This window comes from Acanthaster planci, linkage group LG01, assembly GCF_054643075.1.
Source record: "Acanthaster planci isolate LZ-2023a linkage group LG01, COTS_SCS, whole genome shotgun sequence".
Taxonomy (NCBI): Eukaryota; Metazoa; Echinodermata; class Asteroidea; order Valvatida; family Acanthasteridae; genus Acanthaster; species Acanthaster planci.
Window position 1 is genome coordinate 14,532,240 of NC_141777.1, and position 24,609 is coordinate 14,556,848.

At 40.4% G+C, this 24,609-nt stretch overlaps 1 protein-coding gene across 2 annotated transcripts in view; it reads left to right on the plus strand.

The window, feature by feature from the left end:
* Positions 1-24,609, plus strand: part of LOC110979473 (TOG array regulator of axonemal microtubules protein 1-like) — a 55,657-nt gene that overhangs the window by 26,031 nt on the left and 5,017 nt on the right. For both annotated transcript variants that reach the window (XM_022235291.2, XM_022235292.2), the window contains 15 exons: positions 2,900-3,114; positions 4,601-4,884; positions 5,765-5,875; positions 9,565-9,719; positions 12,964-13,438; positions 14,047-14,212; positions 15,461-15,643; positions 16,254-16,446; positions 18,071-18,219; positions 18,784-18,942; positions 20,414-20,540; positions 21,535-21,653; positions 23,287-23,482; positions 23,639-23,855; positions 24,411-24,497. In XM_022235291.2, the coding sequence (XP_022090983.2) occupies positions 2,900-3,114; positions 4,601-4,884; positions 5,765-5,875; positions 9,565-9,719; positions 12,964-13,438; positions 14,047-14,212; positions 15,461-15,643; positions 16,254-16,446; positions 18,071-18,219; positions 18,784-18,942; positions 20,414-20,540; positions 21,535-21,653; positions 23,287-23,482; positions 23,639-23,855; positions 24,411-24,497 (2,836 nt within the window). The remainder of the gene's footprint in view (positions 1-2,899; positions 3,115-4,600; positions 4,885-5,764; positions 5,876-9,564; positions 9,720-12,963; positions 13,439-14,046; positions 14,213-15,460; positions 15,644-16,253; positions 16,447-18,070; positions 18,220-18,783; positions 18,943-20,413; positions 20,541-21,534; positions 21,654-23,286; positions 23,483-23,638; positions 23,856-24,410; positions 24,498-24,609) is intronic.

Consider the following 24,609-nt stretch of genomic DNA (forward strand, 5'->3'; position numbering starts at 1 on the left):
TAACATCAGGGATAAGATTATTCCGCTTTTGGGACTTTCAAAATTTGCTTTTGCAAATAAGTTCCACCTTTTTGGACTGTTGGATACGGCGATTGTCGACTTAGAAATTCCGATATTTTAAACTTTTCCGACCCGTTTCATCAAGATAATTTTCAACTTCCAGGTATCAGATATGATATTATTGAGCCTCAATTTGTTGTGAAATAAGATGAAATTGCATTTCTCGTTACTTGCTTTCCATGTGTCACGTAATTTTTATTTTGTCCTCAGAATATTAAAATCATGTTGACCACGAAGGGCACAAATTTTGTACGTTCATGTGTAGTTTAGGCACACACTGTCAACCTACACACAGATCCGAACCAGTACCAGGCTAGAATTGGGAGATACCGGTAAGATAAAGCAACACATTCCATTGGCTCACCAAAACCAGTGCTGACCAATAACCATCTCTGTAGGAAATGTGTTTGTTTCCAGGTAACTGTCAGTTGTGACAATCGCTTTGATAGGCCTATTTTCATGACGTACATGTATCCTCATATAAGCTAATGACTTTTCCACTTTTCATGCGACGCAAAGCCACTGCGCCTGGAACCCTGAATACTTTCTGTGTGTTATCACAGAAAAACGTACCGTTGTGTGTGTTGTTTCCATCATCATGTCTGCCTGTAAAGACATCTTCCTCAAGAAGAAGGAAAAGTGAAGCTCATTGACAAAGGGATCAAAATTCCTGGCGATGGGAGTGGGTTGAGGCCAAAATAGGATTAGTGTTCTTGTCCAAATCTATTTGAAAATTGGCAAAACCTGGTAAGGCTGTAGTGTGATGTAATGTTAGAAATTAATTACGCTTTGTGGGGCAAAAATTCCTTAACAGCACATGGAGAATCGTTGAAATACAACAGCGAACTCTACACATGGAAAAACGAATTATCGTCTATTAGGTGCATGTATACGTGAACATAATCAACATGTATTTTGAAGCACATGACAAACCATAAGTGATGAACAAAACGATGTGGTGGGTCTTTACATGTATAACACATATCAAGTTTACAAATAGTAAACAGGTTAGGCCAGGTTTTTCAGAGTATGGACTTTCACAAATGTTTCTGTTGTAAAATGTGTCCCAGAGGGGCCTAGCATTAGATTGCACCACAAATCATCTAAAGTTGAAAAATTTCCTGGGGCCTGCTTGCCGTAAAGGGCTTCGTGCTGGGCGCTCACAAATTTCAGCTTTTTTCATTTACCAAGAATCTCATCCCTGAGTAATCCAGGGTTTTTCCTCCCACCTCTAAATCTGAACATTTCTTGATTGTCTTTTTATAATTGTCACTTCCTCCTGTAATTTGTCCTGAATGTATCGTTGGATGAACAGAATTAAATAAAAGTAAAAACTCAATGAAATAAACAGAAATTAAACCAAAAGATGGCATCTCAATGTCTTCACACAGGTTGGTCAGATAAACATAATATTCTCTTTGTACATGCATGTTGTAGGCAATTTTTTTGTAAGTAAACTAACGTGCCGTTGAAGGTTGTCATGTTGCCCTCCTATGTAAAATGTAGCTGACCAGAAGTCTCATTGGAAGGTTAGGTCACTTTTCAGCTTCAGAAATGAAGAATTTCTCGAAATGAAACAAATTCAATGTTCCATGTACATTTTCTCTATGTGTTAAGTTTCTTAAAACATAGAGACACATTTCTTTTTAAGTTTCTTAAAACATAGAGCTTCTTAAGTTTTCTTAAAACTTTCTTTTAGTACATAGGCAGTTTAATAGCAAGAGGTGTTCATAGTAAATTACATTACATTGGAAATTACCACTGGATACTTGTACCTGCATGTAGTTGGTGCTTGTGGTTGAGTCATTAAGAAAATTCCACTAATGTACCCGGTACCTGTACATGCATTTTTTTTTCCATAAAGCAAAATGCAGTACCACCAAGAAGGAATATAGCGGTACCAGTATGTTGTGATCAAGAATTTTTTTCAAACATTCCGAACAGATGTTCAGGTAATTTGTCTGCATTTGTCTACATACATGTACATGTATCTTGTAATGAATCTTGTTCCACAGTTAAAGACCTAAAGTCCATTTTCAATTTCATTGTGTATAGGCCTACCTGAACATGTACTCTCCTGCCTACATGTACTGGTACACGTTCGGTTTTTGAAATGTCTGTGTATAAAATTTGTATACATGTACACTAGTCAGATCTGCTTTAGAAGTGCCGTCTGCCATCACTTTGCAGGTGTCTACAAATGCAGTCGCTTATAAGTTAGAAAGTACATTGTATCTTCGGGCAATTGAACCAGCCAGTGATTTCATTACTGACTGGGGGAAAACCTTGATTGACATCATCCGAGGCCATGGGATCACTTCAGTGTCTTGCAGCTGAAGTGTGAAGCTGCAAGTTGGCTTCAACCAGGGAAGCTCTGCATTATTGTCTTGGTTATTCCGTTTGTATGGGGCATGTGTGTTTTTTCAGTGCATGCGAGATGCATTTTAAATTGAGTGTTTAAGTGAATGACTAGCTGGAGGATGTGTTGGATCAGTTGTTGCTTTCAGGAAGTGAAAGGGTGTTCAGAGATGGCTTTGTGGATGCAAGTGCACAAGACCATTTTTTTTCATTTATTGTGTTTAAGTGCAAATGTTTGTGCACCGACACAATGTATATTACAAAGGTAAAAATGTTGCCACTGTGTCTGTCTGTTGGAATGACACTACCCTGAAGCTTAAATCCAAACGAAACCTTTTTATAACTGTTACGATATCCGTTTTATTATCCCTCATGTAAAACTTTCCAAATGAAGAACCAAGAGTGAGCACTACTGTTTGTTTTTGCTAGATACTTGTGTAGCATGGGAAGCTTTTAAATTAAACATTTTTCCCCATCCCAGTTAAGTTCCTTGCAAAATGTACGGAGCAGTGCAGCCAAGAAGAGAGCGGAGAAGCTAGCATCTCGCGACCTGGACAGACACTGCCAGTCCAATAATAACCTGTCTTCAACAGTCTCCCCCTTGGACGAAAGCGGCTTCTTCAGTATGTTCTCCACCATGAACAGCAGCAAGATGGAGGATTCGCTGGAGAGGTATCCTGTCTCTAAGAAGAAAGGGTGAGTGATTTGTAGGGCAGCCACCAGTTGCGGAAGATGTCAGTTTCCAAGATTAAGTGATGCGCGGCTATGTCATTCAAACAGATGGTTACGAAATTAATATGTACCAGTAGCTCTTTGCTAAAACGGAAACCTCCATTTAACGTATCATTCAGCAACTGACTACTTTGAGTGGGATGAACATGGAAATCTGTTAATTTTTTCTTCCTTTTAATACACAAAGTTGACAAATGAGAGCTCTCATTAAAGCCGTGTTTGCATTTGTGTTCATGTACTGGTACTCACCCCAAGGATATCATATTGTTTAGAACCATTCCTTCATCCCGTCCTGATCAGTATGCTTTTAGTGTACATGTACATGAAGATCGCTCAGCCAGCGATAGACTGTATTGACATGCATGTGTCTCCAATTGAAAGTGAGGTTAACTTTTCATTTTGGAACCTGAGAGTAAAAATATTAGCAATGAAATCGAAGTTCATTGCAAAGTAATGCCAGTTTTTCATTTTGAATAATTCAAAATTTGTGATTAATTAAATCTCAACATTTTAAGCCACATTTAAACAAAAACTGAAAGTGAGGTTCGGACCTCGAAATAGCTTGGCACCTCCCACCAGGTTGCACTGAATATGACAGATTCAGGGAGCACAATTTAAGAAAATGGCTTCTACGTGAGTAAGGTCTGTTGAATGCCCTTTACAGGGCACAAGGGAGACTGGCAGAGATTGACACCAACTGACCTAGCATTATCAATGCTAATATTACTCTGAAAATGAATGGTATTGTGTTTCCAAGTACGCCCACCATACATGCCCCTGTGCGTGTATGGATATCGTTAGTTCAAAGCAGTCTCTCCTTTGTCCAAGACAAGAAATGAATTGGGTTGATTGGCTTAAGCAAGGTTGTGCCGTTCGTGTTTTTGGTGCGCATTGCAATCATTTTTTTTTCAGGCAAGGACTAATCCAGCTTACATCTGTCTGCTGTGCATGTGATAAGAGTTGTTAATTTCATTTTCCACACCGTCGTTTCCTTTTGAGAAAGTTAAGAGAATGTCTGTGTTCTTGTAATAATGAAGGCCATTATGAAGTAGTTGTCATTTGCTACAAGACATTAGGTGACTTTGAATGTTCGCAGATTGAATGAATTGAAACCAAAATTAATCAACCCAGAAAAAAGGATGCTTAACATTACCTTATCATATAAAAAGGTTGCTGTTAGTAAGACCTGCTGAACATTTCATGTTTTTCATTTTGTTGTTAATCTGACTCGACAGTCCTAGTATGGCTTGGTGATGTATTGAATGTTCTGTTCCACTGAGCTTCACCTTGTTGAATACAGCATTCAGTTTTTCACCTCATGAAATAATTCCTTCCAGTGCGCTCATAAACTCGCTTTATACATGTATGTACATGTATAATATTACCTTCTTGTGCTGTCTCATGATGGGGCATGTCATATTAACATTGGCATCATTCATTCTCCACACAGGCTGAAGGCCAACTCTGATGTTCCCTTCAGCACAAAGCCCAGGATGGCCAGGTCTTCATCAGGCAAAGGCAGCCGCCGAAACTCCCTGGACCGGCCCGAGGACAGCCCAGACGCCATCCCCTTTGAGTACAGCCCGTCGTCTGGTGTGACCTTCCGCCACAAGCCCACCTCAGATGTCAGCATCGTCGGCCAGGGCTATGGCAGCAACCGGACCAGCTCCCCGCCCATCCCAACACATGCCCACAAAGCACAGAATGGACAGGAGAGAAGGCGCCAACAAAAAGGTCAGTATGCCTTGTCTTGTTCTTTGTGCATGTAGAATATCTCTGCTCTTCATTTATGTATTGATTCATGTGTTCGCGAAAGAAATTGTCCAGAGAGAAGTGGCAAAAGTTACCTATAAGTTCAATATAAGTGTAGATTATATACTTTTGTTGTGATGCATCAGTGCTATAGTCATGACCGTCACAAGACCCTTTGCAAGACCATTCACAAGTAACAGGGTGAACAATGACAGTTTAGTTGCAGTTCATTGGAGTAGCTTGTGACTTGAATTCAGACTGCAGATCTTGTGATTGTCTTCTGGGGTTTTGTGCACGGTAATTGATTCATCGCATGAATCATTATCCATAACCTCAGAGACAAGGCAAAATATGTAGGGTTCCGTGTATGGCTTGAAATGAATGTTTGGGAATGAAGGTTTGCTTGCTGAGCATTGTAAAAGCAAAACATTGGAATTACTGGAAAAATTTTTTGTGTTTTTCGTTCCCTTTTACTGATCAAACGCTCATAGTCCTACTCATTTTAAATCTTCATTCTTGGGTGTATTTACTCTCTACATTCAAGTTTACCAGGGATTTTGGGAACAGCTCAACTGTACCAGTAGCTCTCAAACGGACCCAGTCTGTTTCCCCAACAGAATATTCATCCGACTTAAAACTTAACCCTAACCCTCCTCAATCCTTCACCTGTTGGAGGACTGAGGAGTGTTCGGGTTAATCAGGCAATGATGGAATAAACCTTTTGTAAAAGTTGGTACATTTCTGAGGCAGAGTACTGTTGTCCGCATGTGTTTTGTGTCCCTAGTAGAGCACTCAGACTGTACACATAAAAGAATCCTATGCAATGAGAAATGGATTTCTGTTCATGTTCTGTGTACCATAGGTCCTTTGCTGTCGCCTCTTTCCATGGCTTCGTTGCACCACACAGGAGGAATAGATGTCAGTGATCAGAACAACAGTGCCAGGGAGGACTTGGCCATCGTCATCGGCAAAAGTAAGCTACATGTACTGTGACTGCCCTTCTCTCTAGCTACTAACAATGATGGCGCAATGCCATTCACAGCTGCCAGAATCTGTTAGCAGAATGTAGGCCAAAACAAGTAAAGGCTAAAGATGTTAATTGGGATGCAAAAATGTAGTACCAATTTTAATTGCACACCTGTAAGCTGGTAGGGAAACTCAGGGTGATCACAGATCCTTCCGCTGTGTAGTTGTACAAAATAATATATCTCTTACTTTGTTTGAAGATGGGTGAATATCTGTTTGTCATTTCACTAATTTTGTACTGTCAGTTTGTTTCAGTCCTAGTAACCATGGTAGCCATGGTAGCTAGTGTTGTGTAATTCAGTTGGTAACAGACTGACAGATTGGAGGGATTTTCACAGTTTATCCTGTTCTATCAGATGGTGGTAATAAGTAGTAATAAGACCTAAAGTCTGATGCTGTTTCTTTGGTTGAAGTGTCCCTCCATGCACATCAGAGACGTTTGTAAGGATCAGGAGACTTGTTGCTATGGTAACAGACTGACACCTTTGTACCCCATTTTTTTGGTAAATATATGTATATAAGAAAATGCTCTAAAGTTGGAAAATGAAAAGTATTCATACTTGAAATACATGTATATTGTGAAGATCTGGCCTTCCTCTCTGTTGATGTTGTTTTCAGCATCACTGCCTTCACAACATCACCCTGCATCAGTTGTAGTAAACAACAATTTTACATGTACATGTAAATCTAGGATGACATTTGTAGGGATATTCCCTATAATTTTGTTGTGTACATGTATACCACAACCCAGGTTCAAACCAACCAGCTCGTCTGTTTGAAACACTCGTCGCCTGTGGCTGATGCAAATCCTTTGGTTGAGGAATCTACTTTCAAATTCACCCAAAGTACAATGATTGTAAGATGCTTTGAAGTACATGTACTTTGTACATGTACATTTAAATGTTTATAATTTACAGCAACATATTGTGCTTGACAGATAAAAGATCCCATTTTGCAGCATTGCAGCTGCAAATCTACATGTAATTAGGAAGAAGGGGGTATTTTAGGCCATCTGTTTTTGGACCAGCCAATTTCTGTCCAAATATTTCAAAACAACATAACAAGCCTGGTGCTCCTAATGGCTCGCTGAGTGAGGTTCATTACAGATTTAAATGGTTTTTGTTACCAACCTTTCTTCTAGTTGACATGCTTTTGAGACTTTGTCTCGCACATACCAGATGAGTAACTTCATGTACATGTATAAGAGAAATCGGAGGACACTTTTATTGTTACGTTGGGCTTATGCGCCACCGACTTCCCCAAGTATCATATGTGCATGTACTCATGTATTTAAATTGCGTTACATTTTAATTTTTTAAAAAGTTTCATGTCTGGGCTTTCAAGGGTCTGCAGCTTTTTCATTTATTTGCAGTTCCCACTTGTGATGCAAAATGATTGAATGTCCTGCCAGTCACTCAAAAATCGTTATTGTGGCTGAGGGTCACAATGTGTGAGATTGGCCATTGGTTTGTAACACCAGCTGAAATACTCGGGCATCGATGAAGGTCACCTGCCAACTTAGAGTAGTGCCTAAAGATTACTTTGTGTGGCTATAAACGACCGTTAAATGGAATGATGAATTTTTGAAGGATTTTGAAAACGGAAAAAAATGATAGTCATGCCGGCCTAGCATCATCAACGTTGAAAAATGCCCCAGCACGAAGTGGTTAAGCTGTACAAAATGGACAGTGTAATACAGAACAGTACAATACACAATTCAAACTGATTAACCAGTGGCATATGCCTGGAGTTGAAAACGTTTACTTAAAACTGTGACCTAAGGGCCTCCAACTCCACTGGCAATAAAATAATTTATATCTGTTATAAAACAAAATAGATTTTTACAGCCATCTTGAAAAGAAAACTAACATTTTATTAACAAAATGATAGCTACAAGAAAAAAGTTAAAAGAGTACTATATTTGTTTAATACCAGCAAAAAATTAAACGATTACACAGTACACAATTAAGAAAAATTACATTACACGTTAAAAGAAAAATTATTAAAAAACAGTCAAGAAGTTACTAACGCAGAACACAAGAACAAGAAAAAATGTAGGAACCAAATAGAAGGAACCAAAAGGGAGATAGCAAACAAGATAATCCAGGATGAATCAGCAGTAAAAAATTATGAGTAAACTGTGAAGCACCTAAAAAAAGGAATAAAAAGTAAAACTAATCATCACTAAACAAACACGCACCGTCCAATTCATGGATGTCACATCTCAGCAAGTTGGCCCACTTCTGAAATGAAAGCTCAACCACCCCAGACCTCAGTGAATCAGAGAGTTCATCCCAATATCGTGGGAAAGTGTCCACCGCAGAACAGTGAAGTCTCTGTGTACGAGCTCTGAGGTGGTTGAACCTTACATTGCCAGCATGCCGACTGTTCACCGAGATGTACTGCCTGACAATATCGCATACAATGTTTTCATTGCGTACCGTAACTAATCACTAAAAACCTTGGTCTTGAGTTAAGGGAAGACCAGTTAAGACGTTTAAGTATCATCCTGGTGGCACGATACTGCACATTTTTAATTTTATTTACAAGTATTGCAGTGTAAAGGTGCCAAACAGGTTGGCCATATGCTAAAATTGGCAGGACTATATATACATGTACAGTACAAATGTTGATTGCCAAGACTTGGAACATGACCATTCTAGACCAGTGACATTACAGGTATCCAGGACCACTCTTCACATGGTGTACGTGTACATGTATATGCCAATCACAGATATCGTTGTCTTTAAAAAAAAAATTACATCATCATATACATGTATGTTTTGAGCATTGTGCATTTTCTCATTAAGAATTGTCAAATTTTGCTTCATTTATGATTTGACATTTAGCCATTCATTGGTACAATTCTGTGAGTGCTTGCGGTTGATCTGGACACAGTGATGATTTCACCAATCCAGGTCTCAATTGGTATCATACATTGGTTCTTTGGGACCACCGTTAATTACTCATAGTCCTTGTGTTTTAAAGAACTGTCTCTCAGAAAAAAAGTTGATTCAAATAAAACATGAAAGATGCAGGTACATGTACCGGTATATTTGAAGTCTGGAGATAAAATCATGTACCGTTACCAAATTAAAAACAAAAGCTGCCATTGGACAGCTGAGATCTGAGTAAAAACTGCCGCTCTAATGAGGTACATGTACATGTACATGCATATGTACATGTACATGCATATGTACATGTACATTGTACAAGCACATGTACACGTATGCAATATGCACATGTACGTACTGGTACGTGTACATAAGATTTGGTAATACACAGCCTGAATCCACTTTAAACAGGAGAGGACTGTAAGATATACCGGTACTTGTACATGTCATGTGTAATGTCATCACAGTTACTGTTACTGTGATGAGGACAATGTTTGTGTCATGTACATGTAGCTGGTACAGACGCTTAAAATGTTCATGATTACATCACACAGGTAACAGGTCACGAAGGTTGGATAGAATTAGAAATATATGTATGTACATGTGTGCATTTACTTGTATGTGGGTATATCCATGGAGCCAGGGATGTGATAGTCCTAAAACAGCAGACAGGTGCACTCGTGTGAACTTGAGTGAGTTGGTGAGAAATATTGCTCTAAACCTCAGTCTGGTGTCGTTGCAGATGTTTTCAACGGCAAGAACACTGGCTCAGACGCCTCACCAACGTCCAACTTGAGGAAGAAGAGTGACGCCAAGGAGGGTGGGGTCAAAGGTCGCCATTACACACGGAACTCCAGTTCGCCTGAGAGCGATGGCCAAGTGGAAAACGGGGAAGAGGTTTGTGCTTGTTTTTCCAATCAATTCCCTCAGTTCCCATATTTAACAGAATAAATTTGTAAAAATTGGGAAAAACTCCAGTATGCTTTAACAACAAAAAGGCCTTGTTTGTATATTTAACTTGGTTGGCTTCGCTACAATTTTGTGAATTTTATGGTCAGTTTTGTGAAATACTGTCATGCATGCAATACAAAGTGTGCCTGATGTTACATTGAAGAGCTGCTTGGAGTAGCATACAAAATTTACAGCATGAGCTTGACTTTCTAAGCAATAGCAAGGCATGTTCAAAAGACAGGGAAATTCATCAGGGGAATGGTAAACTTTGGAATAAATTTTAGCTGACAATGCTTTGAAATTTGCCCATCTTTTCAGCTGTTATGTACTGTTTGAAGTAACCTTGTCCTTGCCTTGGACAATTTATAGGAGAAATGCCAGTAGCTGGAGTCATTGGCTGATATTGGGTTTAATTTGGAAAAGATAAAAGAGAAACAGTTTTCTCACTGATAACAATGTGTATCTGAAAAATGTAAAGCTATTTTACACTGATTTTGTGCATCTTGTTGTTCAGTGCCATAGTCAAAATTACCAAGTCATATGCGTGGTCAGAAAAAATGATGCAGAAATACAGGAAACGAATGATGGCTATAATAAATTCAGTAGAACTCTCCATTGTGTCAGTAATGCAGAAAAGATGCCTGTATTATTTCAAAAGCCAATTCTGGATTCCCAATTCCAATTTTGAAATAAACATAATGCTCACATATGTGCATGCGTCACATGCCGCTTCCACCAACAAAGAATTGTGTCGTGTAAAGAACACCATGTGAGTGTGTGTTTGCACCTGCAGTAAATTGGCGTCACCCCGGATTAGTCTGCATGAATTCTCAGCATTAGTCTACACGGGAGAGATTTCTCAGCTTTTCAGCTGATTTCAGCTTTTTTTGTTTTGGATTTCAGCTTTTTTTCCTCACTGGCTGTGTTCAAAAGTATAGGAGATTTTCACAGCTCGGTTTCTTAATACCTTTTTTCAGCTGTTTTCAGCCATTTTTATTATTGGTCAATCTCACCCCTGAATTTACAAGGGCACACATGTCCCACTTTTTGCAGGAAAACAAGGGTCAAACAGCACTAAGAATGTATTCTAATAATAGCTGTAAATGCCTGATGCACCTTTTCACACTTTTTTTCTGAGCTGGTTGTTTCTTTCGCCAGTCTCTTTTCCTCCATTGCACATTTCAGCTGTCTCCAAAACAGAAAGGATTTCGAATGCTATATGGGTAATCCCAGAAATTAGGGGTCCAAAAGTGTGACATTTTTGTCACCTTTGTTATTTGACATGGAGATATCATCGAAATTGATTTCAAACTATCGCCATTTGTTTGGCAGGTAATTCGCATTAATTCATCACTCTTGGAATTAAGAAAATGTGTTCTGAACTTACAAATCATATGTCAGATGTGACAGGAACACAAAAAAGGACCCTTAATTTCTGGAATTACCCACATTTTATAATAATATTTGGACTTGTGCCCAGAGGCAAATGGAATCATAACAAACATCCATCAGATGTCAAAACAAAGCTGCCTGGAGCAAATTGAAGTCTAGCAAGAGAAATGGGAGCTGTGGTCTCCATCCTGTTGATGCAACAGACCTCATTTATCACCAGCAGGCAAAGCTGCCAGTAGCCTTGAGCTGCAATAAATAACTACCCATATTAACTTTTATTGATTTTTAATCGTGAATTCTTAAAAAAGGGAAATGTCACCTGCGTTGATGAAGCAATATTTTTTCATTGGATTTAATAAATTGAAATTGTTAAATGTGACTTGCTGTGAAAAAATTCTTGAGTCGTGCAATTTATAGAAAGAGTGAAATACAGTAAACTCTGACTAAGTCAGCATAGCGTAGCTCAACATATCATCTAAGTCAGCCTTTTGACAAAAGTCCCGATCGTCTGTAATGCATTTCCATTGAAAATTTCATTTCTAAGTCTGGCATTTATAAGTCGTCATTTCGTATAAGTCAGCATGTTTTTCTCGGTCCCTTTTCCACAAAACCACAAAAATTTCTTTGTGTAAGTCAGCATTAAAAAAAAAATAGTGCTTCAGTATCAGTTTCCTTGCTGTGGTTGCCAAGAAGTGTCAGTTGGCAAGTCCCACACTGCTTGACTGATGTCTGTTTATTAGCAGCACAGGCCCTGGTTGATAATCAGCCAGCATGAGTACATCAATACCAGTAACCCCTCTGGTGCTACATGTACATGCATGCGCTCTGTCCATTTTGGGGGTCTGCCTTATTGAACAAACTTAACCAATGCGTGTACAGATGAGTGTATGTTTTCTGTATCATACCATGTACGTACTGCACTGTCAAGTCATGATGTGATATGCAAGTGGCTTGTTGTCCTTGTTTCATCCTTAGGGGCACATAATCAATTATCAAATTTGCAACCCCTGAGGATAATAATCGAGAATGAATTTGCTGGGATCGACCGTGGAGGTAGAAATAAACAAGGGTAAATCAAGGTCATTGAATTAGCGCAAGGAATCATAATGTACATTTACATTGGTAAAACATGTACATGTACATATGTACGTGTAAGTCAGCAAAATGATGACTTACAGCACAAGTCGGCATTTGCATAAATCGTCATAATTTCTTGAGTCCCGAGAGTGCCGACTTAGCCGGAGTTCACTGTATGTAGACAAGGCTATCGATACCAGCCCATGTACATATCCAGTGTATGTTACACCTGAGCAGCACATGTACATGTATGTATTTTATAAAGCAAAGAGATGTGAAAAGGTAATTTTCATTACCTTTACTTTTGGTGTTTTAAGAGGAGATTAACAGTGTTAGTCAGCTGTTATGTTTATTACGAAAGTGACGAGTTTATTTCATAAACTGCCAAATAAATGCCAGAAAATATGGATTTTGAAGACGGTCCTCAAGCATTTTTATTTTTTTTTGATGTTGTAGGTTTTTCTTCTTTTGGGGGGGAGGGGCATTCTCAACTTTGAACATGTTGAATGCTTCATGGATAACATAGCTTGGTGTAAGTTTTTTGGTTAAAAGGGACCCGACTCAAGCTTTATTGAAATACATCCTAAAGTAACAAGCATTTATAAAGGAATAATGACATAAACATGGAACTTTTCATACTTGTATTTTCTTCTGGTAATGTCATGGAATCATGCAGGAGTTTAACAAACACATTGAGCAATCTTATTTCCCCTCTTGACAGGATGCATATAACATAGCCATGTCCAGAGCACTCCAGGACAAGATGGTGGAGAGGCAGCTGGCACAGAAGAAGGAATTGGAGCAGCGCCAAGCCGAGGTACAGGCCTTACGGGAGAAAGCCCAGCAGGAGAGGGAGGAGCGACGTCGGACCATGGAGGCAGAGCGCCGCCAGGCCATGGAGGAGGAGCGTGAGGCCCAGCGGAAGGCGGCGGAAGAGGAGCGAGAGGCCAAGAGGCGGGCCCTGGAGGCGGAGAGGGAAGAGAGGCGGCGCATACTTGAGGAGAAGGCCAAGAGGAGGAAAGAGGCCGAGGAGAAGAGGGAGGCACGCAACCGGGCCTTGGAGGAGGAACGTAAGGAGGCCTATCGCAAGGCTAAGGAAGAGGAAAGAGAAAGAGCAAGGCAGAGGGCTGAACAGAGACAGCGGGATAAGTTGAGACATCTGGAGATGGAAAATAACACAGCAGCAGGTCTAACAGGTAAGAATATCAGCATTCTGACTCTACTAGAAACCAACCTTACAGCAATAGCACACAACAGTTATGAAAGTAAGTTGTCTTGGCAGGTCGAAGAAAGTATCCCAATGTCAAATTTGTCTCATGTCTGACGAACCAGTGAATCGACTGTTCTGGAGATTTTCAGATTTTACCTCACAAACTAATGAATAGGTTTGACAGCAGTATTTAAAGTATTGCTTATAGAGCCAAAAATACAGATCAGGAAATGATTTCAAATACCAATTCATATCTTTTATACACAGAGATGAAAAGAGGGTTGAATTGAATATCAAAAACGAGCATGTAATAACTGCTTAACTGAAACTGTATTTTTCTCAAAAACAGTGATATTTTATATTTGTCGGTTTGTCAGATATGCGACGAATTATGTCATGGAGTTGGAGTCATCCAGTCACCCTGAGATCTTGAATTGACATAAGGGACTACTGTACCTCCCACTGACTCCAACCCTGCAGTTGGGTTGCTTCCAACTACCCAGTGTAACAAGGTCCCACAGATTTGTCCAATGTTCCATTTGTCAAGATCCTGTATTTGATTGTAAATTTTAATGTTTTGTTGGCCTTGACTAGACCTACAAATATCAGGTTCCAACCCAGCCAACCCCACAACAAGCCCAGCTGAAGTGGACCTAGCTGCAGATATGGAGACAGGGACTGAAGCCCCTCACAGCCCCACCAAGGTAGTGGGAAAGCCTCCAGTGGCCGGCATCACACCCAAGAAGAAGAAAGCCAAATCGTAAGACCTCTTCATTGTCATGGTCCTTTGGCATTTTGTACATTTGTACAGTTGAGAGATGAGCTGTCATTTCCCCCAACACACAAACCTCAGGGCTGTATCAAAGGTGTGATTGTAATGTGGTAACAAGGTCCCATGGGAAGGGTACTTATGTACAGCGGCGTTGTTTAGTCAATCAGCAACATCACTGCATAGATTAGAACAACACGTCAGCAGTGGTATTTGAGTGTTGGTTCAGCCGTTTTCTTTGTCCCCGTGAGGTGATACTGGTCCTTGCACCAGGAACCAGTATGCTTTTTCTCCCCATTCTGACTTGACGCTAAACATTAATTTTACCGATTGCCTCAGGCTTTGACAGAAATCTTTGTCACATGAGGTGACACTGGTTCTAGCACCAGGAACCAGCATACTTTTCTCCCCAGTTCTGACTCAACGGTAAACATTAATTTTGACACCGATTGCCCCAAGCTTTGACAGAGATCGATCATATTAACATGCACATCCCCCAAAGTGCATCCATTGGAGGTCATCAAGCACCAAGAATGACATGATCCAAGTCATATGTAAGAGGTACACTAATGACGTACTCATTAGGGCATATTTAGTGAATAGACATGAGAAACATGAACTTAAAATGCAACACATGATTAGTACCGAACTACGAAGATGTCACAGTCAGAGATTTTGGTTAATGATTGTCATTCTTAAACAAGGCTTCAGTTTGGTTAGAAACTCTACGAAACATCACCTAGGTAATATTTGAGACATCCCTTCCTTCAGGCTTTTTTTGTGTGCACATACTGAGCAGCGCCTTTTGAGTATTGTAGGAAGTCAGTTTTCACAGAGATATTGTGATACCAGTTCAAGCAAATCCCACAGAAGTGACTTTCAGACATCATGCATTTTGCTGGTGCTTGGCAGGAGGCCATAGCAAAGCTAGGCTACAGCTTCATTGTTGTGCTTGTTGTACATGACAGTAAACAGCCATACATCGATATATGGCTGCAGAAAACAATGCCCCCATTAATTGGACTGGACCTGATGTCAGTGACACCAGGGCATGAACAAGCGATCAGTGTGAGTGTATGGTTTCCCATGTGCAACAGGAAAGGACTCTATTCAGCAATATTGGTGCTTATGTATTTCTTTGGCAGTGCAAAAACAATACTTGTTTGCCTGAAATTGAACTTTTATAATTACACCAGTATAGACATCTTCAATCTTCTTGTTGGACATTTGTGTTATCAGGCCTACGGAGCCAGCATCGCCCAAACACCACAACCTAGGGCGGAGCATCTCAGGTGGCTCTCAGTCTGGCACACTGAACGCTTCACTCCACGAGGCCAACAGTGACGTGTCTGAGATGAGACCATTCAGTCATCCTGACAAGGTGCTGCAAGATGCCTTGAAATTACTCGGCAATGAAGATTGGTGAGCTGGAATGAGTGTTGTTTCAAGCAGCTTCAAATGAAAAGCTACAGAAATGTCAACAACGATTCAAAAAGTGAATGATTCATTAAACAATTTAAAAGGAACAGAAATTTTCAACAGGGCAAGAAGTATTGTTCATCTCTTAAATCTTGCTAAATTGTGGCTGGAGATACTCCTAGATCTGAGAAGCTATTATATTGATTATAATGTACAATTGTGTGTGTTATTGCAACTGATTTTGAACATGATTTGTGCAACAATCTGCCAGTCGTTATAACCAAATGTTAGGATATTCAATCAAACATGAAGGTCAATTATTCAAATAGTTGACTCAGCCCTAGCAGCTGTGCTGAGTACCCCACAGAGCCATCTTCCATTGTCTGGAGGCAGTCAACAGCTGGCACAGTCAAGACGCTGCGTACGCTGGTAGTGGGATTCATTTTAGGGAGTTTTCAAACAATGGGAGCCATCTTGTACATGTACCTGCAGTAGTAAATACATCACTGATGAGAAATGCACCTTGGGTGTACACAGATTCTTTGCTTTCAATGTTAGTATAGTAGGCCTGAAGACATCAATGTGACTTTTGTGGGACTTATCTCTATTTCAGGGAGGCTAAGATGGACGGGTTACAGATGGTCCGCAGACTCTCCACCTTCCATCAAGAAGAGGTCATAGGTCAAATGCACACGGTAGTCGTGGCTGTCCTGAATGAAGTCAAGAACCTGCGGTCCTCAGTCTCCAAGATGGCAATCATGACGATGGGGGATATGTTCCAGGAACTGCAGCAGGCACTGGATAAAGTAAGCCCCCCCCAAGAAAAATCCATCCGGGTGTTTTTTGTAACAAGAGACACATGTAACCACAGTGGTACGCTTTGCTAAGGACTGGTGCAGTGTTAGCAAATATGTAAGACATTTAAAGAATGCAGACTTGGCATATTCGGTGCGCATTGAACTTTACAGCACATGTGCTGTAGTCATGTTAGTTCAGAAGATAATGATTAGACCATAATTGTACACACCTGTGTGACTGCCACAGCGATATTGCCTCTCAGCAATGGACTTTTCAATACAAACCCCCAAAATGCATATTTGCCGTTGTATCTTAGTTAATCTCATTTCAATTTTGGTTTGCTATCTGAAAGGGTATTTACTGCCTTTTGGGCTTTTATGCTAATGAGTATTTTTATGTTCACGTGTAAAGCTGTGATGTCATCCTGGAGAGAAAACGTCCATGTTGCCTTGGTTTTTCAGAAAACAAATTGATTTTTGGATCTTGCCCAATGCTGGCCTGAATTTCCATTTGTTTGATGATTCATTGTTGTGTTAGTACATTGCAAAGTCTGGGTCTTGCAAGGGGCATGCTATATAAACATTTGTGTAATGTTGTATGTCACAGGTAATTATTGTTTTTATTTGGTATCTCAATGAAATTTTTTGTTTGTTTGCTGCTGTATTTTTAGGCGCTTATTTATTACTTTTTCTTGCTTATTTTTACTAATGTAAATTTGTCTGGAATTTGTTTAATTTGTATGTAATGCGCTCTTGAACTTGTTGATCCTGGAGGGAGCGCAGTATAAGTCCAATAAATTGTTATTTTTATTATTATTGCAAAAAGCAAACAAGCAACCCTTTCTCAGATATGTTTTCAGTGAGTAAATTCTGGGTTCACAATTTGAACAGAACAGCCTCTCCACTGAGCCACGCCTTCCCAAGATGACATCACAGCAATAGTGCCCTCAGAAGTCCAGGAAAACAATGATAATTTCAAATACTTAAAAAAGTGCACCTTTCAATGCGTTGAACCCGATAGGCATATTAGATGGTTTTCGGACATTGAAGAAGGGTGTAAAGTTGCAGAAAATTGCATTGTTTCTAGATTTTAAATGTACTTGCACATCCACAAGGGTGTCCTTGATTTTAGAGCAAAATCAGATGAAAGCCCTGTGGCTGTGTATTAGTTTGTGCATTATATATCACAGGGGGGCTTAATGCACAAGGGGAGTCAGGTTGGCATAGCATTTCTCTCCTCGACTTCCACGTCTGGGGACCTGGGTTCGAATTCGGCTCGGTCCCCATGTGGATTAGGTTTTCAGTCCCTTCCTGAGTCTGTGTGTTTTTTCCGAAACATTTATCCGCGGTGTTCCTCCCACCTCTAAAACTGAACATTTCTTCATTTTATTACTCATTATCATCCTGTTATTGGCGCTAAATACACTGTTGGATGATAAATAAATAAAATAAAGACCTATGAACTATTCAGCCAAGTGGAGTAAAAATGTGCATATGCCTGCTTACTTGCTTGGCTGTGATTCCAGAGTCTGTTCTTTTTCAATTGCATCCGGTCCAGTGGCTCATATCCATACTTCCTATACTCGGAAACCAATGTCACTCAGTGATGGAGTCTTTTTTTATCCTGATGCAGGAGTTAGAGCAAATTTGCAAGATCCTGATGCCCAAGGCAGGTGAGAGCAACGCCTTCATCAGAGAAGACGTGGATAAGGCACTGGACTCAATGGTGCAGAATGTCAGTCCCCAGAGGGCGCTGTGCGCACTCATCAGTGCTGGTGTCAGGTACGTATCTGGCCCAGAAAGAAATCAGACAGGGTTAAGTAACATTACTTAGCTCTCACTTGACTCGGATGTTTTGATTCTCACCACAGATTATGTTTTGTTGGTTCTGGTACCCAAAGCTCAGTATTTCTAAAATCCAAAATGATGTATCCCAGAAATTATCAACGTTGACTTCCCAGTTTTGGCTGCTAATTTTTTTCCCACTCCAACATTACTTCAATGATATGCTTAGTCTTCAGAGTTGTAGTTGATGCCCGAAGTAGTATAACTTGATAGTGTACTATTTTTGTAATTGCCCAGTTCTTAGCAAAATAGTTTCTCACGGCACCTGTAAATGCATGTTCGTATTTTTTGTGAGTATTTTTCACCAGATTTTATAGCTCTCATCTGAGTATTATGCTCTGCCTGAATATCCCAGAGAAAAAAGGTGGTACCTACCTCAGGATTCCTTATTCTGGTAATTTTGGGACTTCTCACTTGGAAGCCTAAATGTCTACTTGCCACCCTGCAAGAGGAAAGTCTTTAAGCCTGTGCATTGACCCGACGTTTTGCATTGTTACACAGTCACAAAAACCAAACAGTCCGCAAGACCACAGCTATGCACCTGAATACACTGGTGGACAGGATGGGGCCCGGGCGGCTGCTTAGTGGTGTCAAGGACATCACAGACAAGATTCTGCCAGCCGCTGCTAGCCTGGCCCTGGACAATGGCCAAGAAACAAGGTATGAAGGCAGAGACAAGTTTGCAGTGCTTGGATGAGTGCGTTGCCCAGAGCAATGAGTGTGCCAGTGATAAGGCTGGATGTGCCTGCTCTTGGCTCAGATACATTCTAAGTACAAGACTCAAATCCTGGTCAGGTTTTTGTATGTATTGCGTTTACTGTGCATGGTTTAGTGAGCGCTGTGTAGTACACGTACAAGCATTTACTAGTGCAATAACACTTTAAAAGCCCACAAAGGAGACTTATCTAAGATCAACCAGTGCTGAAATGAAAATATAAGGGAAAGTTCAGGCATCACTAGTTGAATTTAAAATGTGTATTTGCAGTTGTATGAAATACAAATATTGTCTGCCTGAAAAGGTAGAGAAATTGAGCCCAGAAGAGGATCCATTGTGTATTGTACATGCATTTTCTGAAAGGCAAAGCCAAAAAAGTACACCATTTATTGTGGTGTTGTTTTACTCGTCCTCTTCATCCCATCTGGGACATCAGGCCACAATCATCCTCAACCATTGAACCATGTCCTGTGGGTTTGCCTGTGCTTTGCCCTGTGTGAGACCCAATTCCTTCATCCCTGTCTTCCATCAGGTGGCATTGTGCCTGCCTCTTTATCCTCCCTATAGGGGTCCATCTCATGGCAGCTTTTGGTATCCTTTCATTGGGTATCATCATAGCATGACCGAGTCATCGCAATCTGAGGATCTTAATCTCAAGGGATATTATCCTACTGGCTATCTTCCAATACAGTTCCTTGTTAGAGATCTTGTCAAGTTGTCACGTCAGTCCATACTACAGATCTTTAATAGACAGATACTGTCATAGACATCAACCTCTCTTGTAGCAGGCATCCCTGTGTGCTGCTGCCCTTGTACTGGAGGGGCTTGCATGCCTCAAAGAGTCTTTGAGCTATCCACCTTGAGTAGAAGCATCCCCTCATCTGTCGAAAACAGCCATATTGGCGGGGAATATTCGTTTTGTTGGTAGCGATATGACCGTAAAGCGTACATTTCCTTGTCGTTTGTGAGCCATCAAAGTTTTTGAACCAGTGAAATTCCACTCTGACCAAAGGAGCCTCCGTTGCTAAGAAAAGTGCACCCTCTCTTGGTTCAGCGCAAGGTTCATACCAAAAGGGATCTGTGCGTCTGGTACATGTAGGTGTAACCAAGCCTGGTAGGTGATGAAGGAAAGGTCAAACAAAAAGCAGTACCCGGTCCTCCAGGTTGGGGGTTTGGTGTAGGGCCAAGAACCCCACCCCAGAAATCGAACACCCTGTAACTGAAACTGCAACTACATTGTGTTTATATTTTAGTTTTATCTGCTTCCTTGTTTTATTTTTTGTATGCGTTATTTTGAGTCCTGCATTAAAATGGGATCATGCAGCAGTCGCTGTTGCTCTCCACATCCGATTCTGATTAAATCCGTGAGCTGAGGGCGTCATAACTGCCATGTGGCCTGCTCATTTGTGATCGCAGGTTTTACGCCCGCAAGATGCTGTACTCCATGATACATCACGAGTCTTTCAACAAACTGATAGAGAAGTATGTGCCAGCGAAGGACCTGAGATCCCTGAAAGAAGTGCTGGAAAACCTCAGGCTGAAGGTAATATCATGCAGCAGGTCAAAGAAATTCTGTAAAGGGATAGCACTGTTAGAAGAAATCATCTTTTCAAACTAACAGCAATAGCAGAAGTTGTTACAACCACACTTAAATTGTCATTATTTGAGTTTTTGAAAAGTCCAGGTATGACACTCCTTATGTGATTGTTACACGTATTATTAAATTTGACACGGCATTCTAAAACTAGGCTAAAGGCTTCTTAGCCATATAGAAAATGACACCAGTATACACAAGAACAATGCAAATTCCACTTTTTTATTTTGGCATAACTACCAAAGCATTCGTACTTCAGAGTGATCCAGGGTGGAAAAGTTTGCACCGTGGATCACTTTGAAGTGTGAAATTTACGGCGGGGGAGACGAATTGTCAAACAGCAAAATGACCTACCTGGTTTTGGAATGATGGGTCACAACTGTTACAGTTAATCAGCAACGTAATCAGTATGGGATATTAGAAAAGATGCCTGTCCCATCATGAAAAGTAAGACCACAGTTTCCTACTCATGAATTTTCATATAATGCATAAATTTAATTTCCATATTCAAAGATATATTATATACGTATATACAGGGACAGATAGTTTTGCATCTCATGAAAAATTAATTTGAAATGCAAATATAGCTATTTTGTCCCCTTGCATTCATGTAATTAAGAGATTATTTACATTCTGCCGTGAATAATCCCTTTGATATGCCTGGCTCTTGATGCAAAGGTAATCTCTTCAGAAATACAAAATTTTATAAAAGGTCGCCCACTTCCAGGAATGGGTTGAAGCTCACAGTTGAAGTGTTATCAAGGTTTCATCTTGAAACCTTGAGAGCTTTGTGGTTGCCAGACATGTATGGCGTTGTGTCTAACATATTCTGCCAAGGTAGATTTTTGGGGAGGGGGATCTTTAACGAGTTGGATGGGTGTGAGATTGGTTAGGGAATGTCCTGTTCTTTATTGCTTGGTTCATATCTTATTGCTGTTACCAGGGTCCAGGCGATTTACCCCATGACAGCTCCTCAGCCCGCGTCCGACGGAGTCATTCCAACACACGCAATAATTCTGGCTCCAGCCCAGCCTCCCGGGACAAGATAGACTCTGCCGGCAGGTATGTACCAAACACGAGTGTAACCCACTGTGGGCTTCATTGGTACCCATCTAGTAGTCCCAACTCACTGTATAAGTCATCCATTTGTTACCTGGTTAGGCTGTATCCAAGTTTATTGCCTAGAGCCAGGTCCACTGTTAGTTCATCACCCACTGTAAATGCAGGGATGCAGTGACAGTAGACATAGCATCCCGCAGTGCCAACCTTGCATACCTTGTGTGGACTTGTGAAGAAAAGAGGTCCACGTAACGGAGGTTTTGCAGACCTTGTGTGAGCTAAACCATGTCCACACAAGGTTAGCACCTTTCTCGTAAACAGTTTAAGAAGCGTTTTGAGTTATTGTCATTTGTACCAAAAGGAAGAGGAATAATCAAAAATGAGTATCTTCACTGAGTTTTCTTAACTACGGGAAATAAGGGAATGTCTGCACTTGGGAGGTAACATTAATATGTGTGTATTTGCTTTTGTTACTTTACGTTCTTGCAGGTTCACATAAGCTTGACTTAAGCGTAATTTCATATCATTTCATGCGAATGGTTAATGTTTAGATTTGGCAATCATATGATGGCTGGATGACATTTACATTCAGGTGTATTGTTGCAACAGATTTTTTGGTGCACTTAGGTCTAGAGCCAATGTTTTTCTGCAATCGCGGAAAGATTAACGGAATTTGCAGAATCAACACTTTGGAACGGAATCCATTGCTTGAAATGGAACTTGCAAAATTTCCCAGTAAGCGTGGCTTAAAAAGTGAAGACAACTTTTCGCACATTACTAAAAATACAGGCCTACCTGACCCTGATAAAATGATTGCTTTTAATAACAGAGTTATGCTGGAAACATACAAACTAGCACCACCATTGGGTTGGCTGGTGCCGAAGTGAGCCCAGGCGCTGGCACAGCATGGCGATGTACACACTAGCCGCTCACACGTGCACTGCACTAGCAACAAAATCAAGGCACAAACAGGTTCATACTCACACATATGCTTATTGAACACATGGGGGAACTCTGTCTGTGTGTCCGCATAAACACCCTGAGACAAGGTATATACAGCATGGTGAAACGACCAAACTGTTTCAGCAAAACGGAAGACAAATTGCATTTTTCTTGAATTACATGAAACCTAGTGAGCTTGATGTACCTTAGCTGAAATAGCCCCTTGAAAGTTTCGATGAAGAGCAAAGGTTTCACTCACAAACATGCATTTTAAGGCCCAGGTTTGATGTTAACTTTCCAAATTTGTCGCACCTCTGCAAAATAAAAATGGTGGCTTGATGTCCAACATAAAATATTTTGATCAACAGTTGTTGCATGGAGTACTTACTTCATAACTGCACTGTACATTGTATTTAATTAATCTGATTTTGCACGAGGATTGACACATGAATAGTACATTGATGAATCTTTTTGTAAGTTTTTGACGATTGCACTTATGAGAAACCGAGGGATGTCGTACTGTTAAGTAGATTTTAAAAAAATTTTGGAAAAAATGGAAAATTATTGGCCCCAAAGGTACCATATTTATAATGGTTGTACAATTATACATTCACTTCATTTGGGTCTTACTCCTGAACAGCATTTAGTTTTGTCTTTGTTTTAGTTTAAATCGGTTTGATTCGTTTCCCCACAGTGATCATGCCTTGTCCAGCTCCATGCGGCGGACCAACAGGAACTCATCCCGTGGCTCTGAGACCAATCAGGAGACTGTCAAAGACCTATGCAAATTACTTTCCGCAGCCGATTGGACAGAGAGACTCCAGGGAATTACTCAAGTGCAAGAGTTGGCCGAGACCAATGTTGAACTCATCACCGCAAATATTATTAAGGTTTGTGCCACCAAAGTACATGATTCTCTTCGGCTACAATGTGATGCATGTGTACAAATGACAGAATTTCATGCCTGTGTTGTGGTGTCAATGGACACAGCTGTTTCACCTAGTTCTTGAATGGGTTCTAATTCCACCCACTCTATGTCCCTGCAGATCTTTGACAACTTCACCTCGCGGCTGACCGACTCCAATAGTAAAGTCAATCAAGTGGCACTTCAAACCATGCTGAGTATGGTACCCAGACTTGGGGAATACCTGGGTGCTGTGGTAACGGGGGTGGTGCCTGTGGTGTCAGGTAACCTTGCTTCTAAGAATGCAGTTATATGCAAAACAAGTGAAGATATCCTGGACAGCATTATAGAGCATGTTGGTATGTACAGTTGAAAAGTAATGCCCGGTTTATAAGAAGCATATTCACTTTTAGGTTTTGTTAAATCTGTCATTTACCTTTGTTCACTTCTATCATTTCCAGTTTTGTGTTGATCAAGGTGCTCGTAGATGTACTTTGTAGATTTATTAGCGATTTTCTCTTTTTTTTGCTGTATAAACAGGGGAGAAACATAATTCTTTCTTTTTTGAAAGTCTTTGCAGTAGCATTTTAATAGAAGAGAACATCTCTGTTGCTAACAGAAACACATTGGGTAAAGCACTCCTATTGACTGCTTTGTGCAGAAAAAACTTCCCATTCGGTATACTGTGTAATAAAGTTCTTGATTGTGTGAAGCACCCCCACCTTTGTATGGGGATCAACATATAAATTCTACATCATAGGAAAAACAAGACCCTAGTCAGTTCAGTTTTGATGTTGTCATTCCAGGCCTTTTAAATGACAAGATTGGTTCATTTCCACAATGGTCACTTTTCCATGTTCGTTTTGTAAATTGTAATGTCATTGTGCCTGTTTCTTCTTTGTTTGTTACCACAGACAAGATTGTCTTGATACAGCCCTTTTCCTCGGCCACACAATATGGCAATGCTCGAGTTAAGCCAAAGATGGTGGAAAAGCTGGCATGTAAGTTTACACGCTTAATTCAAGTTGTTCAACACTTTTTAAGTTTATGGTCGACACGCTGCCCCAATTTAGTGCGCCTAGTACGTAATTTAGGGATATTTAATTGATTGAG